Source organism: Symsagittifera roscoffensis, chromosome 6 (assembly GCF_963678635.1).
Source record: "Symsagittifera roscoffensis chromosome 6, txSymRosc1.1, whole genome shotgun sequence".
Classification (NCBI taxonomy): Eukaryota; Metazoa; Xenacoelomorpha; order Acoela; family Convolutidae; genus Symsagittifera; species Symsagittifera roscoffensis.
In genome coordinates, this window is record NC_087067.1 from 37,266,995 (window position 1) to 37,290,225 (window position 23,231).

Here is a 23,231-nt window from a genome sequence, read left to right on the forward strand (position 1 = left end):
CACTCAAAGAGTGCTTTTTTATAACGATTAGCAGAGCTCGGAAAATCAATTTGGTCCACGTTAAAAAATTCACATTCGAGAAAGTCTTTGAGCCGCCTGATTCATGTTTTGTAATGTTCGATTGTACTGGTGGCGGAAAACGTTTTTCGCTGTGTTAGTTTTTTTCTAAAGTAGAAGCTTTTTCGAATAGAACTGGTTGTATCAGATGTCAGCTACAAATCCTATATATTGATCAAATAGCCTCCTAACTAATCGAGTATTGTGGTACTTGCAGACCAATTAGACCCGGCCGATGAGCGTCTTCTGGAAGAGGAGAGTGCGGTGGCCCAGAACTCGAAGCGATCCAAGCAACATGCCAGAAATATCTCTTGGTTGCGAAGAACTGAATACATATCATCGGAGCTCGGAAGATACGGTCTCAGCAGCGACAAGGCAGAAATTAAGTCAGTAAAGCAGTCGAATTAAACATGGTTGGAGATAGTACTTTAAAGTAATGTTTCACTTATATTGTTTTTAGAATCGGAGCTCAGATCAAAAAGTTGATGAAGGAGGAAGACCTCTATCGGGTTTGAATAAATTATTTAGTTTTATTACATTATACTACATCATTTTTAAATCCTTGAAAAATGGGAACTTGCTCTGGCCATCTTAGTCTTTGCTTTCTACACGCACCCATGCTTTCAATTTATATGAAATTTTGATGAATGTCATTAAAAGAATTTCTATCATGTTCAGGACCGAGAGAGCCAAATCAAAGCAATAGAAAAGACGTTTGAAGACAGCAAACTTCCAGTAAGTTCTTGGATTTATAACCGACTTTAATAGTTTGTTTGGCTCTTTATTGAATCTTGAATTTCTTTTGTGCTCAGATTGAGAAGCATCATTCGAAACAAGGAGTGTACAAAGTAGACGAACATCCAGTGTATCCAGATTTTAAGGTAAAAAGTTCAAATCATTCTGGCAATTGATATTTTGTGCCAGCATTTCTTTAGCGAAAATACTGAGCAAAGTGTTCATTTTTGATAAGCATAATTTTGTCAATTTTAGATAGATAGTTTTAGATTAGAACTTTTTATTAAACTTGTTTTTGTCTGATTTTTACGTCAATTTTGGCGCATCCTTTTGACATTTTTAGTAAAATTGAAAATTTATTGCAATTCAAAGATGTTAAATTTGATTAGTTTGCGTTGCCTTATGCACACCTATGATGTGTTGTAGCTCTGGGCACACCCATACGCGCAAGTCATTTTCGACGCAGATCCTGCTCCAAAAGACAGACCAGTGGAAGAGCAGATAAGTGACATGTCTCAAGCCATGATCAGGTTCGCTTATTTTCGCGTAAAGTGCTCTTTGTAATTGGTGAAAAAAAAAATTATATCTCAAACAATTAATGATCCCTTTTTCCGTTTCTGGGACAACCAAAATTTCTTTTCTTAAACGAAATTTGAACGTGGGATATTTTGTATTGTGTTATCCAATGATTAGGGAAACAAAGTGCAATTGGATACTATAATGAATGGGATATGATGGTAGATGGGCCTAATAGTCACGTTTCAGATGTACAAGTAAGATATCAAGTCGGCTATGATCTGTGTCATCCTCTTTAGAAATGCGTATGAAGTGTGTAGCCCTCAAGTGTTTGTTATTAAACTATCACAAATAATGTATATTCTGTGTTTACTAAAGGGGTATGATGGATGAGAGTGGAGACCAGTTCGTGGCCTACTTCCTGCCGACGGAGGAGACGAGACGCAAGCGGAAGATGGACGCAGAACAGGGCATCGAGTTCCACCCAGAACAAGAGTGAGTAATCAACAGATTCTTAACTGAGGTTATTTAATTTGAGAATATTGCTTGTGTTGGTTTCGATAGAGCTGGTGAATTTTATAACTGACTATTAATAGATAGTGAGTTTACTGAGCTTAACGTATTAAATAGCTTTTTCATTTGAAAAAACTTCAGAAACACTTTTGCTTCCTTGTTCGTTAACACTTTCGCAGCTCTGTTGGCCATGTGTTTCAAGTGAGCATGAAAAAAGGGCATGATTGGTAGAAAAATAAAAGGTCAATTAAATACTCGAGCCATAATAATTGCAATAGGCGTTAAAAGGATAACTGTGATTAGGCAATATTTGACCTCCGATAGTATATACATGTATGGTTGGCTAAAATATTGACCATATAAAACTCAATTGGCTCCTTATTTACCAATAAAATTAAAACAATGCTATTATTCGCTACAGACAGTCTTTCTCGAATTGTTTTCTCAGTTTATTGGAATTCCTCTTTGCTGAATCCGCTGTGACTTGAAACACAGCTTCGCGTAATTTCGTGTAATTAAGTAGTCTGTGATTGATGATATTTGTATCAGGTACCACTACAAACTGACCCGAGAGTATGGCTGGACGGTGAAGAACAAGGCCTCCAAGGGATACGAAGAGACATACTTCTTCATCTTCAGACCTGAGGACAACGGAGTGTTCTACAATGAGCTGGAGACCAGAGTCAGACTGAACAAGAGACGCAAGCTAGGACCACAGGTGAGAGATGATATATTCTCGATCGAGTCATCTGAACTTATTATTGAGTGCCCGATGTTCTGAGGGTTGTTCCAGACTCTTTGGGACACTGTTGAGTAAAAATTAGATTAACGCAAGCATCGACTTATAGTCTTTGGTCTAATGCTAAAGAATATTTATTCGCAGTCAGGTCCTTTTGACTTTCGAAGAAGTTAGAGGTTGCTCGGAAATGACTAGCAATAATGTCTTCTGTTCTAACCAAGACAGTAATGCATAACTTTCTCGTTTCATAGGGACAAAATCTCTCACAGCTCACAAACTCGATCCTGACTGTGACTCACCGGGACTTCGCGGTAGACGAGAAGAATGCACAGAACATCAGGATGACGCAGCTGGAACCAGCTTTGGCGGAGGACGACGAAGAAGAAGATGAAGAAGAGGAAGAGGAAGTGAATGGGGAAAACGAGGGGGAAGCAGAGGTCGAGGGGGAGGAGAATGAAGAGGAAGAAGGGGAGAAAAAGGAGTCTGGTTCTGAAAGCGAATCGGAAGGAAAGACGCCTATAAAAACTGGTAGGTCTCGTCAATATTCATCTCAGAACAAAACGTCATTTATTTGGGCAAGTATCTTGGAAATGCAAAGTTGTGGAATCCATTTACCCCTCCTGAAAAATTCCATAAAATCACATAGTTTTCTTTTTTTTTAGTTCAAAGCTTGTAATTCTTGGTTAATAAGACAAAAGCTGTAGAATTAGATCCAGTCAACAATTTGTCTCATTGCTGAAGTACTTTGAGCCGACCATGGTGACTTGATAGAATTGAAAAAACCGTTGAATTTTTCTATTCAATTCGAGTAAAATCAAATCTTGACCTTCAGAAGCGGCGGAGACGAACGGTGACAATGCAGATGAAGTGAACGATAACATAGAGGCTGAAAACTCAGATGGTGAGGATGACCAAAGTGCTGAAAAAGACCAACAAAATGAAGTAACCCAAGACAACAATGATTCACTTGTCCCAAATGGAAAACCAGAGAACGATGAGTCAGAAGCGGGTGAGAGTGGAGTGAAAAAAGAAGGCCACTCTAGTAGCGAAGAGGAGGAGGAGGAAGAAGAAGAAGATGATTCGAGCGAAGATGAAGAGGTTCAAGAGAAACAAGACGATGAAGACGAGTAGCAGCTATTATACGCGCAGATGTAAATGCTTGCATAATCAAGCTCCAAAATTTAAATAATTTGGTTTAAAAATAAGAAGATACCGCAAATTACCTCTATAAATTGGGTTTTCCTGCTATTTCCGCACTGCTTTTTAAATATGCGATAAATGTTGGAGCTTGATTTTAAAATTAACAGCATAATAGCGGAAGACGAGAATCGGCCGAATGGCGTTTGGTGGAAAATCGCAGGTCGTACCTTGGTTGTGTGAAAGCTGCACCGCACCGCGGGAAACTGTCTTCAGAAACTGTAACTTGGATTAGATTAAACTCTTTCTATTAAGAATGTCTGTTGAATATTCAACTTTTAAAATTTTATTCTTTTCATTGAGTTATATATAATTGAGTTGAGTAGGTTTTGAAGGAGAAAAATTGAGAATAACTAAGAAAAAAAGGTTCGGAGTGTCCCCGTCTTTATGCACGTACCCGGCAACAACACTAAGATTAGTAGGGGAACGGAAAAGTTAAGATATCTAGAAGGGGGCAGTTATGAATTAACTAGTGAAACAGAAGAAATAAGAACGTTTAGAAAAAAGGTGACATTTGAAATACTTAGCTTCATTTGAAGACATTTTTGATATTTGAATTTAACCAAGTTAGTTGCCTTGCGTTTTCAGTTTTTAAAGTTAGAAGTTGACTTGATGTTGTGACTTTACTAAGTTTTCAGTTCGTCGTGCGCTAATGGCGTGCACACGGAGCAAGCTTCGGAACGATATTAAGTTTGAGCCGAGTGCTTTAAATTATACTGAATTACGTGTAATGCTTTCTTTACTCTTGACGGTTTATACCAGCCAAGTAACAAGTTTCAGGCAGCGTTTTGAATCCTTTCTCCCCTGAAAAACTTATTTGACGAAATACACAGTTATTGTTCTACGACGTTGTAGCTGAGAGGACTTAGTAATCGGAGGATTTTCAATGACGCATGATAACCTACCGACTAAAAGCCAGATTCTGTCAAAAGTAAGAGGATTTGTCATTGATGTACAATCGAAAAGAATTTTTTGAGAACAAACGAAAGTCCTAACGACGCAATCTTTTGGTCTGAACATTGCTATTATTGATCAAAACGCTTAATCAAAAGTTTTTCCCGCTGTGACGAGTCGTTTTGCAAATTTAAAAAAGGCAATGAACGTATTGAAGACTCAGAAGATATATTGTTCCTGAAGTTCAGAAAGGCTTTAAACCCATATGCTTCTTATTTTGAAAAAGGAAATTTGAAGTTTTTTTTTGTGTAATGAACGCATTGAAGACTTTTATATAGTTCTTGTGATTTTTTACGGGCTTAATTTTGATTTTTCGTGTTTGACTTAAATTTTTCCAAGTTCACTGCATTTCTATTGTTAAAACCAAAGCGAACTCCACTAGCAAAAGTGCAAAATTCACAACAAATGTGATCGATTTCTGGTTTCGAAAGTGCAATTTAATTATCAGATTAACCAGAGAAATCAAATCTAACGTATTGATCTAGTTTTCTAAAATTGGGTTTATTTATTTTTAAAATTGTCAATTATAAATTTCTAGAATCTCAAAAAGATTTAGGGCCATTTTTATCGAACTTCAAAGTCTGACATTTAAAACAAAATTAGTTTTTTTTTCTGTTTATTTACTCTTTATTCTTATATTTGCGTACATAACTCTATTCCAACAAAAGTAAAATCTGATCGATTTCTTGTTTCGAAATTGGAATTTAATTATCAGGTTACCCAGCGAAATCAAATCTAACGTATTGATCCAGTTTTCTAAAATTGGGTTTTTTTTATTTTTTTTAAATAGTCAATTATAAACAGTTCTAGAATTTCAAAGAAGTTTAGGGCCATTTCTTTTGAACATCAACGGCTACTTTAAAAAAACAAATTAGTTTTTTTTCTGTTTATTTACTCTTTATTCTTTTATTTGCGTACATAACTCTATTCCAACAAAAGTAAAATCTGATCGATTTCTTTTTTCGAAATTGGAATTTAATTATCAGGCTACCCAGCGAAATCAAATCTAACGTATTGATCCAGTTTTCTAAAATTGGGTTTTTTTAATTTTTTTTAAATAGTCAATTATAAATAGTTCTAGAATTTCAAAGTAGTTTAGGGCCATTTCTTTTCAACATCAACGGCTACTTAAAAAAAACAAATTAGTTTTTTTTCTGTTTATTTACTCTTTATTCTTTTATTTGCGTACATAACTCTATTCCAACAAAAGTAAAATTTGATCGATTTCTTGTTTCGAAATTGGAATTTAATTATCAGATTGCCCAGCGAAATCAAATCTAACGTATTGATCCAGTTTTCTCAAATTGGGATTGTTTATTTTTTTAAATTGTCAAATATAAATTTCCAGAATTTCAAAAAGATTTAAGGCCATTTTGATCGAACTTGAATGATGAGACTCTTAAACATACTTGTCAACGGGCCGGGCCGGGCCGAGGTTTTCACTTTTGTCAACGGGCCCCAACGGGCCTTACCTTTATTGACTAACCAATGTTATGTTTCAGTGCGCACTGTACAGATTGCAGTGTGCTAAACGACATGACTACTACGTTCACTGCCGATTCACTGCAGAAACAAATTCGACGTGACACGAGCACAAAATCTTTCGCCTACAACAGTTGAGGCAATTGAAATGGTTTCCATGGCTTTTAAAAAAGGTCTTTATAAATAAGTAAAACAATTAATTAAAATTGTTTTGAAAAAAAAATTTTTTTTACCAAAAAAGCAGCAACGAGCCCCAACGGGCCGATATTTGATAAATTCCCTGTTTATCGGGCCGCCAACGGGTTCGACTTGAGATATATCGGGCCGGGCCTCAATTATGGCGGCCCGTTTACAAGTCTGCTCTTAAAGAAATAAGTTAGTTTTGTTTCTGTTTATGTGCGTCCATTACTCTTTTCCAATTGTCAGCTGGCTATGTTCAAAAAAAAAGACTAAAAAAATCTTCATGCCCAAATAATTTAACTTCAAAATTCGAAAGATTTTTTTTATGAACAATTTTTTTTTGAGGTTTGACTTTTGTTTAAGGATCAACTCAGTTTGCTTGGCTAAAAAATGAATTGCGCCTACCAATTAAGCAAGCAGATGTGTGAAGCAGATGTGTGAAACAAAAATGTGAAATAGTTCAGTGTCCAAAAACAAGAGTTTCAAAAAAATGCAAAAAAAATAATCTGATAATCTTGTTCTCTAAAATTGTCGATCTTGAAATATTGGGGAAAAATAGAGAACTTCAATCAGATATTTTTTTTTCAATATTTATAGGTTTTAAATTTTAGGATGAGCAAACTAAAAAAGTTTGGTTTAACAAATTATTATGGCATATTTCACAACAGTTGCCGTTACAGTTGCGAAGCGAGTGTATTAGTACGAACTTTTTTAATCCAAGTCGCAAAGAAAAGTGCTAATTTGGTGGGACTTCGAACGGTAGACTGCTGTAGCAGTATAATGTCATATTTGCTTCAACATTTGATAAGTAAAAAAGTTATACGTTTTTAATTCATCAAATGAACCGAAAAAAGTTATTAGTTTCGAACAGCAGACCAATGATGAAAACTCGATTTCAGAAGTTTTTCATTTCAAAGTATCTCACAAACTTTTTCGGAATGCATAAACCATACATAATTTGGCTTTGTCCCTTCCATTTATTTCATTACATGCAAAATTGTATCTTTTTGTATTTGATGCTACTTTTGCTGCATTGAATTGAAATTGGTTAGCATATATGATGCTGAGTTGTTGGTGGCTAGTTTTTGATGGTTTTAAGCATCCGTGGCTGAATGTTAGTGCCCGAGACTCAAATTAGTTAGGTCGCAGATTCGAAGCCCACTTATACCGAATTTTTGATATTTCGAGGCTTATTTCTACTTTTTTTTTCACTTGATAGAGCTGCATTTTGGTCGTGTTCTCGCAAATGCTTGCGAAGCACAACTTCGCTTCTGTGTAGAAATCTGAATAAAAAATTATTATTTTTTTTTCATTCAAGCTAACCCAAAAATTAAATATTCCGGTTGACAACAGAGCATATTACCAGTTCCCATTAAGCTATGAATCACTCACAAGAGCTCACCGTAAAAGACAAAAGATTTGAACGAGCATAATTTGATTGCTAGACAAAATAGTTACTGGAGCGCCACATGCCACAAAATTGAATGAAAAAACAAAACTTTCAAATGTAAGGTTCCTGGAAAAGTTTTTTTATTTAGTTCGAAAACTTTTTTCAAAGCACCTACTTGCTCGCTTCATTCGCGTACAATTATACTGATAGAAATCAACTATTTTTTAACCGTTTTTTTCGACACTGAGAAAGTTTTGAACAATTTTTAACTTTCGTTTTATCACTTAATAGGTTTCATTATGTATATCACTCGGCCCATTACTTTGTATATGTGTGACACTGATTTTGCCTGGAGAATTGAAAAAAAGCTAAAAACTCGGTCGAAACAAAAATAGAAGAATTTGCGAAACATGAAATCCAAAACGATAGAATTTTCTATAGTAAAAAAAAAAGATTAATGTGGCCCACAGCTTTTTTCTTTAGTCATTACCTTGCCTTTTACGCTTGCGATTAGCAAGCGCTTTCAAATCTGAATGTAGACTTTTTTGAGTTAACAACTAGTTTAACAAAATCAGTTGACCCACTTATGATGCTGACATGCTCAATTTATTGAAAATTCAATTTGAATTACTGGATGGTTACTAGTTTCTATAGGCTAGTTTCAAGGGAGTACTTGAAACATTTTAATGCTTTTACATAATCAGTTTTTTTTTGGCTCAACTGGCGTCTGCTCAAAAATTGTCGACCTTAACTCCACCTCGAAGGTTTTTATCAGTTTTTTCGAAAGTTTAAAGTTAGTTATTATAAATTAGGTAAATGTAGGGGATTGGTTTTTTGTTTTTTGAGAAGTTTTACAAAACCTAAAGAAAAAATTTGTATTAAAAACATTTTAAAATTTTGTCTCGCAAAAAATTGTAGTTTTTTTCTATGAGAACCCTCCTTCGATTTAAAAAAAAAGTTATACAGAAAGATTGCTTAAACTTATTTGTGCCTGCATATTCTCCTGGTCTGTTTTTGATTCACCCTTTTGTCTATTGGCTTCGACCGATTTTTTCCTTATTTTTTCACTTTCGCAAGAACTAAACAAAAAACTCTGAAAATTTGTTTTAAAAAGTGATGATTAACTCCACTCAAAAAAGTGCTACGTCAAAGCTTTTTTACAGATAAAATTCTATCCCTCGGAATAGTGAAATATTTTCTTTTTTTTTAATTGTTTTTTGAATCTTCTTAATTTTCCCGAAGAATAATTTCCCAAACCTGAGGTTGTGGGTTCAGGGAAGATAACTAATGGCCAGCGGGTCAGCTCTTTGGCATATGCGGATACTCGCAATTTTTTTCACACAAAGTTATTATCCTCGGAAAAGTCAATTTTTAATTATTTTGAGCAATTTTTCCTAAGTTTTATGGTATGTACCTAATAATACCATCACAGATCAGAAATTTTTAGTTCAATCTAAAGAGCGGGTTGTGTAACTGAACTTCCACCAAAATTCCACATGCGTTGAGTGAATTTCTTCTGCTTAAGCGTTTAAAGCCAATTTTGTTAAAACAAAAAGCTATGATTCTCTGAAATATCAGCTTTTCTGATTTGTAGACCGTTGCTCTAGAATTCTCTTGATAAGTATCCTGGAAAATCTGATATCATAGGTTTAGTCAACACAACAACTTATTGGAAGCTTACTTTTATAACTTACAAGTGGATTTTTTTCGGAAAAAGCTGTGACCTTCTTTGAAACTTTGACTGTTGTTCGAAAGCTTTTTGACGCTACTCGAAATTTACCGCGCCAAATTGCAGGTTTAATGTTCAATCAAAAAACTCGATTTTTGGATTCCTGTCATTTTGGCTAGCCACAAAATGTTTCTAGCAGAAAAAAAATTACAGAATTCCGGTAGTCAAGATTTTCATTTTTGGTTGTTTTCAGAAACTTTTAAAAAATACTCTACCAAATCTGAGATGAACATTTCAACTGAATGAAACGCTTGCTCAAATAATTTTTCCGAGAGAAGCGGCTACTCTTTAACGTTTTGTAAGAGAATTTTCATGTCTTCAGAAAGTTCCAAAATCTCAATGTTCCTCTCTTCCCTATTATTTGGAGAAAGTGGAGAAAGGATTTTTTTCTCAAATAGTATCTTTTTTCAATTTCACTTATATATTGGTAAAATCAGTTAATTTTCCAGTCATCTGAAAATAAAGTGTTCATCCTCGAACAAACTAAAACAGTTAATAGATTTCATTAAAGGAAACATCTTCGCAATTTAACTGATTTCCATCGAGCGCGCTTCAGAATTCTTTGCTCAACACAATCTGATGTCGTTTTTCGATATCATGAACGAGATTCACGAATACACAAGATCGAAGATCTGAGAACCGCAAAAGCAACACGACATCAAAAGCAACAACACACTTGACAATACAAAGTGATTTGTTTCTTCTGACTGCTCATTGAAGCAAGACTTTTGTAATACCTGGTTTGCCCATTCCACTCGTGCACAAAAGAACAAGAGTGATGATTGAAATTTTTTCAACTTGTCAGATACCCATCTCATAGCATTTTTTTCCACTTCCTGCTTCCTGTACACTTTGCCAGAAGATCAGAATTAGATTTGGTGCAAGGATTGAATATTTTTACTTCAAAGATTGCCTTCTCAAACCTGCCTCCCCAGACTACATGAATTGAATAATCAAGACGCACTTCGTCGCCACTTATTGATGTTCTCAAAGCCAAAAATCCGCCAGAAACTAATGAGGTTCGAGTTCAACACAAGAGCAAACTTCACTCAACATTTTTGCTGTGATGTCTCTAACTTCGTTATGCCGAACAGCTGGGAAGCCTGCGCAATGTTCAACCGATAACTTGTTCCCACAAGCGAGAAGGGACATCTATCAGCGGCCAATTATGTTGCAAGCACAATGCAATGCATCCCGAAACGCTGCTTTACTCAGGCAAAAACAATGTTCTTCGAACGGCAACGTTGTGAGCCAGTTTGACGCGCCTCTTTCGTCAGCCAGTTCAAATTTTTCCGAGTATGGAGTAATGACAAGCAACTGCAACATAAAATCTTTCTTTCTTTGGGCGCGCCGTTCGTTGTCCTTCTGTTGTTCTGTAGATTTCCATTTCTGCCTACTTGTAACTTTGTCTACATCAGTATCGCTCGACAAAAATTTTTCATTACGGAGTCTTTGGTTTTCTGAGCGGCGTCGGTTTCTGAATGGATGATTTTCAAACCACCCAGTCTTGCCGAAAGCTCGAGCACAAACATTTCAATATCTCCTGGTGATACTCTACCAGACAACTTCGAGTTTGGTGAAATTACCTTTAATTTCAACTTGGCTGCAGTCGATAACTCTCATCAAGTAACTCTACTTCGGAATGAAACTATGCGTAAAAGCTGCAAAATATGCGCAGCTTGGCTGCGTCTCAGCGATGTTGGATAAAATCTCAAGTTCACTTATCTACCCATCTGACTTTTTGAGAATATTTTAACAGAGAACCCAAATACTTGTGTTCTTTGTTAAAATTGTTATACCCATTCCAGAGAAATCACGCTCTGCAAAATCCAAGTGATCATGTTTAACAATAAGCTGAGTCTTGGATGCATTTGGGAAAAACCCATACTCCTGTCCAAGTTCTTTCTATGCTTCCCACCATGACTTCAGTTGTTCAAGTTTTCCACCTGCAGCAGAGACATCGCCATACCGAAATTGCTTAATAAGGTCTAGGAGTAACAGAGTAACAAGGTCTTAGAGGTTTAATGAGAGGTAACAGAGCTATACCATACCTTGGCATACTTTCAGGCCCGCCTTGAGTTGTACCTTTTTGCAACAAAAGCACTTCCATGTCTATAAGCAAGTTTGAAGATTTTCTGTGAAGATTTGTGAGAAACGTAGCTATAGTTCCGCACAGGTGAGAAACAATTAAGTTTTGGGCAAAGTTCTTTTTTTTCAAATTATACTTTTTGTCCTGCATTCGTATCAAAAATTCAAAACATTAAACACGGACCTCAAGCTTTAGCCGAGCCCTTGGTACCGTTCATGGATCGACTTTTGAAAATATGGTTCACCTATTTTTCGAACATTTTTTGCAGTTTTCTCCGACTCATGTTTTATTTATGGTTTTGCTGCATCGAATGATTGTGTTTTTGCTCCGCTTTGCTTCTGTGTTAAACTTAACTGTCAAAAAGAATTTAATTGGCAAAAAAAATTTCGACTAGCTTTTCTGTTTTTTCACTATCTTGTATTGCGTTGTTGTAATACAAGTGTTGCGACACAACAACGTTAATTTTTTGACTCTCTAACATAACTTAGCGTTTTTGGCTGAAATTTTTTCATAGTATCTAGACCAATACGTTGTACGGAAATCAAAGTTCAAAATCACTTTTGATTTTTCATTAAATTATGGGGAATTGTAACTTTCAATTTGGCCAATTTAGTATAACTAACGATCAGTATTTTCCGCTCTTTTTACACTTGTAATTTTCTTGCAATTTTTTTGTCAACTTTTCAACTAAAAAACTTTTTAAATTAGCCTCTTTGTGCAGTCAGAACACTTAAAGTTTTGTCCATATATACTAGTAGTCTTCTGTTTTTGCATTATTTGATTAGATTTTTCTTGCATTGTTCATATGAATTTCGAAGAATGAGACAGAACGTTTGTGCTTGCCATGTTTTTTCTACAGGCCAATTTCGTTTTTTTTTTCTAGCTTCAATTTTCGACAAAATGTTTTGTATCATACGAAAGGTATTGTTAAATCAAGCTCAACTTATGAAAGATTTTTTGGCTCTTTTTCCTTCCCCCCCCCACCTCACACGAGCTTCAATAAATATGTGTAACGAGTGGTTTTACGAGGTTGAGTATGAAAACCAAATATGTTTGAGGTGGCTTTATTAGTCCTTATGTAAACTTTCATTACAATCGGACAATGTGGTCAACAAATGTAGATGGAAAAATTTGCAGGTGGGGGAGAAAAGAAAAAAGAGCTGATTTTTTTTTATCAATTCAATTTTTGAAAGATTGAACAGTTTCTTATTGCGATCACTGCTCCATTTAAACCCTAGGAAGCAGATGAAACTTTCAAGGCTTCGCCTTGATACGAACGGTCTTTTTTGCTTTACTCTTGAATATACATTGTTCCTGCTTTTTTCTTACATTCTATTGCAAATTTTTTTTAAAATCATTTTCGCATTTTTAGTTCACTGTTTTTCATTTTTGCAGGATAAAAACTTGGTTTCCTTTGCAAGAATCTGGCTAGCTTTGCATCCCAAGTGCATTAGGAGAGAAGGTTTAATTTTAATTCGACGTCCGGCTTCATGCAGCAAAAACTACGAGGAAAATTAAAACTTAAGTCTGGCACAGTCAAACTGTAAAAAAGAGTTGTTGTTAAAAATAGATCCATCAGAGATTACAAATATCACAATATCAGTGAATCATAGGTATAGCATATTCGACGCATACATTCGGCGCTTCCAAAATAAAGGTCAAGCATATTCATTCAAAAGATAATGCAACCCGTGTTGAGGTAGTGGTTTTATGTTCATAGCGGGTGGACCAGAATTTAGCATGTCCAGACCGTGTGGACCAGAAAATACTATGTTCAGACCGTGTGGACTGAGTGCAGTGGCGTGCGCAGAAATTTTTCTTGGGCGCGGTTTTTTGAGACTTTTTTTAGGTCGACCAATTTGGTTTTCCCAGCTCTCCTTAAATAGTAAAAGGACCATTTTTCTTAAAAGTTTTTTACGCCGCAGGCAAATTTAAAAAAAAAAACAGGCTAAAAAAGGCGTTTTCAGGCACTTTTTGGAACATTTTGAGGTTTTTCATCGAGAAAATTATATCAAAGAGGGGACCATTTGGAAAATTTTGGAAGTCAGAATTGAGGATGGAGGGGGTCGCTCTTTCCACCCCCTTCCCCCTCCTCGGCACGCTACTAACTGAGTGAATCCGTTTTAAGACCGTGTGGACCGAAGAAATCCGGACTCAGACCGTGTGGACCGAATGAATCCGGATTCAGTCCGTGTGGACCGAATTAATCCGGATTCAGTCCGTGTGGACCGAATTAATCCGGATTCAGTCCGTGTGGACCGAACGAATCCGGTTTCAGGCCGTATGGACCGAATTAATCCGGATTCAGTCCGTGTGGACCGAATTAATCCGGACTCAGACCGTGTGGACCGATGAATCCGGTTTCAGGCCGTATGGACCGAATTAATCCGGATTCAGTCCGTGTGGACCGAATTAATCCGGATTCAGTCCGTGTGGACCGAATGAATCCGGATTCAGTCCGTGTGGACCGAATGAATCCGGTTTCAGGCCGTATGGACCGAATTAATCCGGATTCAGTCCGTGTGGACCGAATTAATCCGGATTCAGTCCGTGTGGACCGAATGAATCCGGTTTCAGGCCGTATGGACCGAATTAATCCGGATTCAGTCCGTGTGGACCGAATTAATCCGGATTCAGTCCGTGTGGACCGAATTAATCCGGATTCAGTCCGTGTGGACCGAATGAATCCGGTTTCAGGCCGTATGGACCGAATTAATCCGGATTCAGTCCGTGTGGACCGAATTAATCCGGATTCAGTCCGTGTGGACCGAATTAATCCGGATTCAGTCCGTGTGGACCGAATTAATCCGGACTCAGACCGTGTGGACCGATGAATCCGGTTTCAGGCCGTATGGACCGAATTAATCCGGATTCAGTCCGTGTGGACCGAATTAATCCGGATTCAGTCCGTGTGGACCGAATGAATCCGGTTTCAGGCCGTATGGACCGAATTAATCCGGATTCAGTCCGTGTGGACCGAATTAATCCGGATTCAGTCCGTGTGGACCGAATTAATCCGGATTCAGTCCGTGTGGACCGAATTAATCCGGACTCAGACCGTGTGGACCGATGAATCCGGTTTCAGGCCGTATGGACCGAATTAATCCGGATTCAGTCCGTGTGGACCGAATTAATCCGGATTCAGTCCGTGTGGACCGAATGAATCCGGTTTCAGGCCGTATGGACCGAATTAATCCGGATTCAGTCCGTGTGGACCGAATTAATCCGGATTCAGTCCGTGTGGACCGAATGAATCCGGTTTCAGGCCGTATGGACCGAATTAATCCGGATTCAGTCCGTGTGGACCGAATTAATCCGGACTCAGACCGTGTGGACCGATGAATCCGGTTTCAGGCCGTATGGACCGAATTAATCCGGATTCAGTCCGTGTGGACCGAATTAATCCGGATTCAGTCCGTGTGGACCGAATTAATCCGGATTCAGTCCGTGTGGACCGAATGAATCCGGTTTCAGGCCGTATGGACCGAATTAATCCGGATTCAGTCCGTGTGGACCGAATTAATCCGGATTCAGTCCGTGTGGACCGAATTAATCCGGATTCAGTCCGTGTGGACCGAATTAATCCGGACTCAGACCGTGTGGACCGATGAATCCGGTTTCAGGCCGTATGGACCGAATTAATCCGGATTCAGTCCGTGTGGACCGAATTAATCCGGATTCAGTCCGTGTGGACCGAATGAATCCGGTTTCAGGCCGTATGGACCGAATTAATCCGGATTCAGTCCGTGTGGACCGAATTAATCCGGATTCAGTCCGTGTGGACCGAATGAATCCGGTTTCAGGCCGTATGGACCGAATTAATCCGGATTCAGTCCGTGTGGACCGAATTAATCCGGATTCAGTCCGTGTGGACCGAATTAATCCGGATTCAGTCCGTGTGGACCGAATGAATCCGGTTTCAGGCCGTATGGACCGAATTAATCCGGATTCAGTCCGTGTGGACCGAATTAATCCGGATTCAGTCCGTGTGGACCGAATTAATCCGGATTCAGTCCGTGTGGACCGAATTAATCCGGACTCAGACCGTGTGGACCGATGAATCCGGTTTCAGGCCGTATGGACCGAATTAATCCGGATTCAGTCCGTGTGGACCGAATTAATCCGGATTCAGTCCGTGTGGACCGAATGAATCCGGTTTCAGGCCGTATGGACCGAATTAATCCGGATTCAGTCCGTGTGGACCGAATTAATCCGGATTCAGTCCGTGTGGACCGAATGAATCCGGTTTCAGTCCGTGTGGACCGAATGAATCCGGTTTCAGGCCGTATGGACCGAATTAATCCCGATTCAGTCCGTGTGGACCGATTTAATCCGGACTCAGACCGTGTGGATCGAATGAATCCGGTTTCAGGCCGTATGGACCGAATTAATCCGGATTCAGTCCGTGTGGACCGAATTAATCCGGATTCAGTCCGTGTGGACCGAATTAATCCGGATTCAGTCCGTGTGGACCGAATGAATCCGGTTTCAGGCCGTGTGGACCGAATGAATCCGGATTCAGTCCGTGTGGACCGAATTAATCCGGACTCAGACTGTGTGGACCGAATGAATCCGGTTTCAGGCCGTATGGACCGAATTAATCCGGATTCAGTCCGTGTGGACCGAATTAATCCGGATTCAGTCCGTGTGGACCGAATTAATCCGGATTCAGTCCGTGTGGACCGACTTAATCCGGACTCAGACCGTGTGGACCGAATGAATCCGGTTTCAGGCCGTATGGACCGAATTAATCCGGATTCAGTCCGTGTGGACCGAATTAATCCGGATTCAGTCCGTGTGGACCGAATGAATCCTGTTTCAGGCCGTATGGACCGAATTAATCCGGATTCAGTCCGTGTGGACCGAATTAATCCGGATTCAGTCCGTGTGGACCGAATTAATCCGGATTCAGTCCGTGTGGACCGAATGAATCCGGATTCAGTCCGTGTGGACCGAATGAATCCGGATTCAGGCCGTATGGACCGAATTAATCCGGATTCAGTCCGTGTGGACCGAATTATTCCGGATTCAGTCCGTGTGGACCGAATGAATCCGGTTTCAGGCCGTATGGACCGCAGGAATCTGGTTCAGACCGTGTGGATCGATTGAATCCGGATTCAGATTGTATGGATCGGAAAACTCTGGTTTGTGGTTTTGGACCTCGTGAACTAAAAAATTTCAGCACCAGACCGTAAGAACAGCTTCATTATTTTTGGGCACAGCCCAGCCATCGGTATCCTTCCTCGGGAACAGCTGGAGCATCTGTCGATCAGAGTCCTTGAATAGTTTGAGAACAATTGCATTTTAGCTCGGGCTCAATTTAAACGAAAGGTTGGTTGATTAATGAATTCACCATGATTTAAAAAACTAATTGGAAACTCACATTTGGCCTTTCTCTATTAGGAAACGCTCAGGAAAACCCAATTTCAATCATGAAGTTTGTTCTGAAACACAGAGATTTAATCGATACTTCAAACAGGTACTTTCAGGCAGAACTTTTTACAACAGACATATGCTCAGTTAGCAATAATATGCTAGGGGTTAGCTTAGAAACAATCCTTACAAACCCATAGTTTTTGCTGCCGGAATCGAATTTTTTTGTTATTTTTTGGTTGTGGTTGTTTCCGAAGTGGGTGATATATTAGCACAAAAAGTTTCTTGTAGCAAAGCAAAAAAGGACAGCTGAAAGTTCCAAAAGCTTACTTTGATGGGTCAAGTCGGTTTTAGTGCTACGAGCATCTACAAGTAAGCTACAGCAGTCACAAACGAGCCTAATAAAATTGCGATCGAATCAGTTATAAAATCAATTTAAAACCTTCTTTTGCAAAATTTCTTCCTCTTTGATGTGGCCGAGTATGTACTATACACCCTTCAATGCTTGGGCGTTTCCATATGCAGTTCTCGTCTTTATACTGACAAGAACGCATACTGACATGTACTAGCTTTACAAGTTAGTCTTAATGAAAAAAAAAATAGCCAATTTTGGGTATATTAGTTGACTCGGCGCAAGGAGAAATTGAAAGTACCACGAGAGCTAATTTTAAAGGCAAACAAGATCTTATTAATGCCTTAGTGGAGGGCTCCGACGAGTTCAGTTCAAGCACGCTGCTGAAAGTAATTACCGTGTTGCGAGCTTGCCAACAGAGGGTAGGACTTTATACGAAATTTAGAGCCGAGTATCACCGGATATCGGTTAGAGTCGGCTATCGGTGATTGAGGGTGGTCGAAAGATTTCTGTTCATTGGCGAGGGAACTCTTTGGATTGCAAAAATCAAAAAAGATTCCCTTAGGCTCAATAAGTTGCGGCAACAACTCTCCATAGGTGAGTTTGGCTCTCTGCAAGCGGTTGGAGATTTTTCTTGATAACAAAATTTTGCTTAATTTTCAAAACGAAAGCAATAGTTGAGTAAAACCAATTGTGTTTTGATCGGCTTATGTGAAAGTTTGATCGGTTTATTTGAATAACAAAAAACCATCCGAACCGATTTGTATCAACTTTTTAGGCAATAAAATGCATTTTTTTACGGTAAAAGTTCGTTCAACTCAATAGTTTGCGGTAGTAACTCTGTCGAGTAATTTTAGATCTCTGTAGCTCTGCTAGAAATTTTTCGTGAGAACAAAAATTATCTGAAGATTCGTAACAAAAGCAACAGTCGGGTTCATTTCAATTTTTTTTGGTGCCGGAAACTGTTTCAGCAGCCATTTTTGCTATTATTTTTTAGCAACTATTAAGCAACTATTTCATCTTATTTTTAGCAGTTTTTTAAGTAGCTAATTTTATTATTGTATTGTTTTTTACGTTTCGGTTTGAGGGACCGTTTATTTTGAAGAAAATGTGTTTTAACTAATGAGAAACTTTTTACTTTTGCTTGATGTATAAAAATAGCTCATGATTGTCTTATGACATAATAATAACTAAAGACTGTTTTAGCAGCTAGCTAGAGATGTTCTTCATTTTTCTTCGACTCGAAGTACTGTTTTTGGAACACAAAGAGCCGACTAGAAGCATAAATCTTTTTCTAACGCGATACATAGAAACCGTCGCATTTTCTTCAAATTATACTTTCCATACATAGCAATGTGTGTCCAGTTCTATTTGTTCAAGTATCTAGCTCTTTTCAACAGTTTATCAAAAGTGGGTCATCTATCAAATCTTCAAATACGATCACTTTATCTAAACGATCAAATTGTGTGAAAAAACAATTTCGATAAAAAAGCAAAATGAATGCTGTATTTGAGCAAGCAATGGCTGATTTTGGAAAAAGTCCAGATGAACCACCAACAACAAGTCAACCTAGCACAAAGCCAGATACTGGAGCAGATGGAAAAATGAACAAAGGACGAAGAACAAGCAAAGTTGCGCCCATAGATCATAACAGAAAAAGTGGTGAAAATAACACAAAAAGCGCGAACGAAAAGGCAGACAAAGAAGACAATAAGAAGCAGGGTAAAACTTTTTATCATATTTGTCGGTAAAACTGCATACTTTATATATATTTTTGGTTTTTATTGGTTTTGAAGATGACAGAGTTTCACATTTGACGTTTCACACGCAAACTCGTCTAGAATGGCTCTAGAATGCTTTTTATTCGGAATGAATTTAAATAATTTTTTTCTGAAAGTACAGGTCACTTGAGACTCAGTGATTTATTCTCCAGAGATTTTTCGTGCGAGATACTATTAACAATTATTTTTAAAAATGTTTAGACACAGGCGATGATGACGGCAAAAAAGAAAACCGTGAAGATGAAGGTGACGAGGGCACAGTAGTGTGTGTCGCATGTTGCAGCGAGAACTGGGCATGTTGCGACTGTTGCGACTGCTGCGAAACCCTCTGCTCCGTTTTCGAGTGTCTCGATCCTGTAATTGAAGCGTTCCCATGCCTTGTAGACTGCTGTGGTATAACTTGCGATATTTTCCATGCAGTGATTGAAATTTTTGAATTCTGTGAATCTGAATAATCTCAACATAGTAAATTTAATTCAGACTAAAAAGGAATAAAGAGACCTTAGAAAATTTATGGCTATAATTTGTCTGTTATATAGATTTCGAAATAGAAAGGATTATTTATGCTTGTGGTGTTTTTGAAATTCAGTCAACTTCCAAATTTTTAACTGACGTTATTTACAGATAGTGAAAGATAGAGATAGTGTTGTTTGGTGCTCAACCTCAAACAAAACTCACTTGTTTCATTTTTTTGTAAAGCTATGCGGTTTTGAAAATTGCTACATTGGTCAATTAGGGATACTGATTGCGCAATATGTTGCGTTTTTTGTAAAACATGTAGGCGGCGGATAAAATAGTTCCAAATTGAAGGCAAATTAATTGATTGTTTTCATTACAATGTGAGAAGCGTAATGCAACCCTTTGTTGGGGTCTGAAATGTGTGTTGGGATAAAATTACAATTGTATAGGGAAAAAATAGAAAAAATTGTGGAAAAATTAATTTTGTGATTTTTGCTAAGATGGCCCTAAAGTGCATTGTGAAAACTCAGAGCTTTGACTTTTATAAGAGCGGTCTTGTTCCTACTCTAGCCCAGATCCAATAAGCTTTTCTCTGCAATAGGATTCGAAAAAGATTATATAAAACAAAATTCTAAAATCTAATTACACGAATACCGGTGAGTTTTGGGATATACTACCATCAATCCCGTATTTTCAATGTATTTAACCAAATTTAGTAAAAAATTTTTGGAACGCTACTGTTGAATTAAAAAAACTTACCATAGCCTGTGTTGGGCCAGTAACTCGATGAATCAGAAAAGTAAAATTGGCAGACTAGCTCAGTAAACAGATAATGCGCATAATTACTGCTTTATTTAATTAGTGAGGCAAATATTTTTTAGGGTTTCTTACGTGTGCTGAGATTTTTTATAATATGACATATTCAGTCTGGCGAAAATCGAAACTTGTTTCGAGTAAAAATTTTTCTGGTTCATCGATTTACTGACCCAACACAGGCTAGGGTACAATTTTTTTTTAGAAAAAAAAACAGAGTGTTCCAGAAATATTTTACTGAAATTGGTTACAAGCATTGGAAATACGGGATTGCTGGTAGTATATCCCGAAACTCACCGGCATTTGTGTATTTAGATTTTAGAACTTCATTTTATTTAGGCTTTGGCTCTTATTTTATTTAGGCTTGAATCTTATTTCCGAGAAAAGCAAAGTGTACCCGGGCGAGCAGAGTAGGAACAAGACCTCTAATATATAAATCAAAGCTTCGAGTTTCCCAATTGCCTTTTACGACTATTTATACAAAAATCACAAAAATATATTTTTTCACAACTTTATTTGTTTTATCCCCTATATGTTTTGTCCTTTTATCCCAACGCACACTTAAAACGGCAAAAAAGTGTTGTATTACGCTTCTCACTTGTAATGAAAAAGATCAAAAGGTTTGCCTCAGTTCAATTTGGAAATCTTTCATCCGCCGCCTATATGTTTTTAAAAAAGACGCAACATATTGCGCGATCATTATCCCTAAGTGATCAATACCCCATAGCTTTACAAAAAATGTAACAAGTGATTTTTGTTTTAGTTTGAGCACTGAACAACACTATTTTCATCTCTAACCATTTGTAAAAAACGCTCGGTTGAGAATTCGAAAATTGACTAAAATAAAAAAGCCAACAAGCATAAATAATCCTTTCTTTTTCTGAAATTTGAGAATGCAAAAAAGCTATGTACATATGTATATTGGGATAAATATTGGGATTAATTAAATTTGGATAATTAACGCGCGATATGTTTCGCGCTATTAACGCGTAAGCGGAGATTTAATCCGTCTTACAAATAACTTCAATTTAGCTGTAGGACGCTAATTTGCCATAATTCATTGGTTACTAGCAGCGGAAGCTATCACTTTGTACTTAATATGGCCTGTGGGGAGAGGATTTTCTCAACAATCTCAAATTGATTAAAAAAAACACTTTTTATTTTTTTTATATTTTTTTTTTTCATGTATTTACTGCTCAGTAGACCTTAAAAGGCAGTCGGAATATTCCGGGCTTCGCCCTGATACGAGCAGTCTTGCTGTTCCGACTTTCGTACCGAAAGTAACGGAATATTTGTGCTCGGGCTGGGTTTTTTTTTCTTCAGACAAATTTCGACTTTTGAACTAGCCCTTTTTAACAATTTTTTTCTAATTTTTGTTTAAAAAGTATTGTTTTTTTGAGCTTTTATTGGAAACGACATTTTAGCTACGATCATTTCTATGAGGGTTTAAAAGTTGCCATTTTGGTCAATTCGAGTTAATTAACGCGCGATATTTTGCGCTATTAACGCCTAACTGAGATTGATTGTTCCGACTTTCGGTGTGGTTTTTTTATTCAGTCAATATTCACCGATCGAATCAATATTTAGTTTTCGACAAAAAAAAACATTTATATCCCATTGGTGATATCGATTTCCTGAGTTCAAATGTAAAAAGATATTTTTCCTCCGATTATTTTATGTCAACTTCTGTAAGTTTGAAAATTGCCGAATTTGCCATGTTTTGGACTAAAATATGCGCGCTTTGAAGAAATTATTCGTATTGCTGAGAGCGTAATGCGATTTACTTATGCGTGGCGAGTTATCCCGCATAACAAAATTGTTTCAAATTGAATTGAGGATAGCTAGTTGGTCTTATTAATTTCGTACGACTCAAAAATTTACAATTTGAATTTGTCCAAAAATTACAGGATTTCAATGTTTTCTTTTCCCAAAAACTATTCGATATGAAATAAGGAAACAGTTGGAAAATTCAGGGCTTTGCCCTGATATACGAGCAGTCTTGTTCCGCCTTAGAAATTGTTCCAAATTGATTGAAGGAAGCTTATTTGCCATAATTGATTTGCTAATAGGAGCGGAATCTATCACTTTGTACTTTATATGGCGTGTGTGGGGATAATTTTCACAAAAAATCTCAAACTTTTAAGTTTTACTCTTTTCAATTTTTTTTATTCCATGCTGCTTCATAGACCTTAAAAGGTAGTCAGAACATTCAGGGCCTCGCCTTGATACAAGCCGCCTAGTTTAAATTAGTACTACACTACAGTTCAACACTGGTACTGGGGTTTTCTTTTTGCCGTTTTCCGTTGATTTTACGAAGTATATCGTTGCCTCTTAGTAAAAACCTCAGCATGATTTATAGACTAATTTTGAAGCTCTTTTACCATATACAAATGTTCTTAGTCATAAGTCAACATGCAGCTTAGATATGCATTTTACGCAACAAGTCAAATGTCGAATTGTGCTTTTAGTGTTTTTTGAATTCCGTAACAATATGATTTTAGTCGAAACCGCAACGAATTTATATTTCTTGATCGTTTTGCTGTTGAAAAATCTAGTGAAATTGACTAAACTATGGCGCAACTCCAAATGGTTGCTTAAGAAACGAAAATTGGGGGTTCCACAGGAAAAAATTGAGGATTCCACAAGAAAAATTGCGGACTCTAGATCCGTTGCGGAATCGATAGCAAGTTATAAGCACGTCGCGTAATCCGTATTGTGATAGAGGAATTCACATTTGGTTAGTGAAATCTGAAATTTGTTAGCGGAATGCAGTAACAAACTATTACATGGTTAAAGTAACGGCAGAGTATCTTTTGTCAACAGGTGTGTATCGGCAATTTATTTTAATATACTAGCAATTAGCTTAAAAGTC

The 23,231-nt window shown here is 37.5% G+C and overlaps 2 protein-coding genes across 2 annotated transcripts in view; both read left to right on the forward strand.

Annotated features, from left to right (window-relative positions):
- Nucleotides 1-4,046, forward strand: part of LOC134848414 (RNA polymerase II-associated factor 1 homolog) — a 201,036-nt gene extending 196,990 nt beyond the window's left edge. The window contains exons 4-13 of the mRNA XM_063865854.1: nucleotides 275-443; nucleotides 518-566; nucleotides 736-792; nucleotides 870-938; nucleotides 1,219-1,322; nucleotides 1,687-1,803; nucleotides 2,371-2,539; nucleotides 2,812-3,088; nucleotides 3,393-3,711; nucleotides 3,868-4,046. Coding sequence (XP_063721924.1) covers nucleotides 275-443; nucleotides 518-566; nucleotides 736-792; nucleotides 870-938; nucleotides 1,219-1,322; nucleotides 1,687-1,803; nucleotides 2,371-2,539; nucleotides 2,812-3,088; nucleotides 3,393-3,691 — 1,310 coding nt within the window. The 3' untranslated portion in view covers nucleotides 3,692-3,711; nucleotides 3,868-4,046. The remainder of the gene's footprint in view (nucleotides 1-274; nucleotides 444-517; nucleotides 567-735; nucleotides 793-869; nucleotides 939-1,218; nucleotides 1,323-1,686; nucleotides 1,804-2,370; nucleotides 2,540-2,811; nucleotides 3,089-3,392; nucleotides 3,712-3,867) is intronic.
- The window catches only part of LOC134848411 (TBC1 domain family member 25-like), a 548,746-nt gene that overhangs the window by 475,255 nt on the left and 50,260 nt on the right, over nucleotides 1-23,231 (forward strand). The window lies entirely within an intron of this gene.